Here is a 1578-nt window from a genome sequence, read left to right as displayed (position 1 = left end):
GACAACACCAAGCCAAGGGTTAAGATCCCCTTACCGGTCATCTTTAAAAAAAAAAAGAAATGTCATTTAATGGGTCATGGTTTCTTAACATATTAATGCTTCCTAAAGAATATGGCCAGGGCGTCCTCTGAATATCCATAATCCCATTCCCCAGCTAAACCCAAATATACGGCATGATCAATCAGCTTTGGTTCTAAAAGTAAAACTAAAAAATTCCAGTTGAATAACCAGTTTTCTATGCAATTGTAACACTAACCTGGAATACTGAAAAATTAACCTCTTACTTCAACACTGAAACCTACTTCATTGTCAATAAGGGAGGAATTTAAAAAACCAATTAAATTTATCATCCAAATCACAATTTAGCAACTTGGTGATTGATTTCTTTTCTCGTACTTACATGAAAAGTTAGAGGGAAAGTGATGCTTTTAATTTCTTGGCCAGGAGTTGAAAAAAAGAAAACTCATCCAATAGAGCTTTTAATGCCTAAAAGTGTCCCGGAGAGTTTATTTGTAATCATTTTAAAATATATAGAGGTCAACCCTAAAACTAATGGGGACATTGGGTGCAATCAATATTGCATTAATTTAAATTCTTGTAAATGACATCCTCCCCATCTAAGCTAACCACAAAAATAACTCCTAACTATATTTTCCAAGGGCACTGAATGCACTTGAAAAAAAAAACAGAAAAAAAGAAAAAGAAACTGGAGCACGCCCAGCCCTGGTCTCACCTCTGGCTCTTCTGGAGCTTCCCCTCCAAAGGGAGTTTTCTGAAGATTGAAGACACCGTTGCTGGACACCTGTCTCTCCTCAGCTGGAGAGGTGTACAGCTCCTCTGAGTCTGTTTCTGCCACATGGAGGTGGCTTGCTTCTTCCTGGCTCCAATACAATTCCTCTTCAGACTGCTTCAAGGAGCTACTGCTACTCTTGGGAAAGACGCCTGCAGTGGACAGGCTGCTGGGCACCGATGTATAGGACGACTGGGGCCCAGAGTATGGCCCACCCCCAGGGGCCAAGACATCAGCCTCCAGGAGGTCAGGCACAGAGAGACTGAGGCGGCGGTCCAGGTGACACCTTGCCCTTAAGTCCACGGGCTTACTTGTGCTCTTTTTCAACTTCTTCTTGCTCAAGTTGATGAACAATGGCCTGGTCCGCTGTTTTAATGAGCCCCAGACAGACGGTTTATCCAGATCCATGGCTGCATGAAGACCCAAGAAGCCACTCCTCACACGACTGTGCCTCTACTCAAACCAACTTCAGTGAGTCCTATAGACAGAGCACAGGGAGAGAGAACATGAACCTGGTTGGGGAGGTAGGGCACATCGAAGTAGAAACGTGACTCAAAAATCTCATACTTTCCACTAAGTGATCGAGATCGAAACATTGGATTGGCAACTTCCACATTGGATTGGCAACTTCCACAAACACTGGAAAACAGCATTTTTAAAAAACACAATATTTAAGAGTTTTATTAGTCATAGAAGCATAAAAGCAATGAATGAAGATTATAAGGTTTGTTGGGCATAACTTTGTGCGCATGCGCCCTGACGCGCACGGGCGCCATTTCATGCGCTCC

General features: G+C 42.8%; 1 protein-coding gene across 1 annotated transcript in view; it reads right to left on the bottom strand.

Moving 5' to 3' along the window:
* Window positions 1–1272, bottom strand: part of LOC103594118 (multiple C2 and transmembrane domain-containing protein 2-like) — a 61522-nt gene extending 60250 nt beyond the window's left edge. The window contains exon 1 of the mRNA XM_008577307.1: window positions 734–1272. Coding sequence (XP_008575529.1) covers window positions 734–1198 — 465 coding nt within the window. The 5' untranslated portion in view covers window positions 1199–1272. The remainder of the gene's footprint in view (window positions 1–733) is intronic.
* Between the last annotated feature and the right edge of the window lie 306 nt (window positions 1273–1578).

Source organism: Galeopterus variegatus, unplaced genomic scaffold, assembly GCF_000696425.1.
Source record: "Galeopterus variegatus unplaced genomic scaffold, G_variegatus-3.0.2 Scaffold1485, whole genome shotgun sequence".
Classification (NCBI taxonomy): domain Eukaryota; kingdom Metazoa; phylum Chordata; class Mammalia; order Dermoptera; family Cynocephalidae; genus Galeopterus; species Galeopterus variegatus.
The sequence above is the reverse complement of the archived record's forward strand: the minus strand, read 5'-3'. Positions and strand labels throughout refer to the sequence as shown.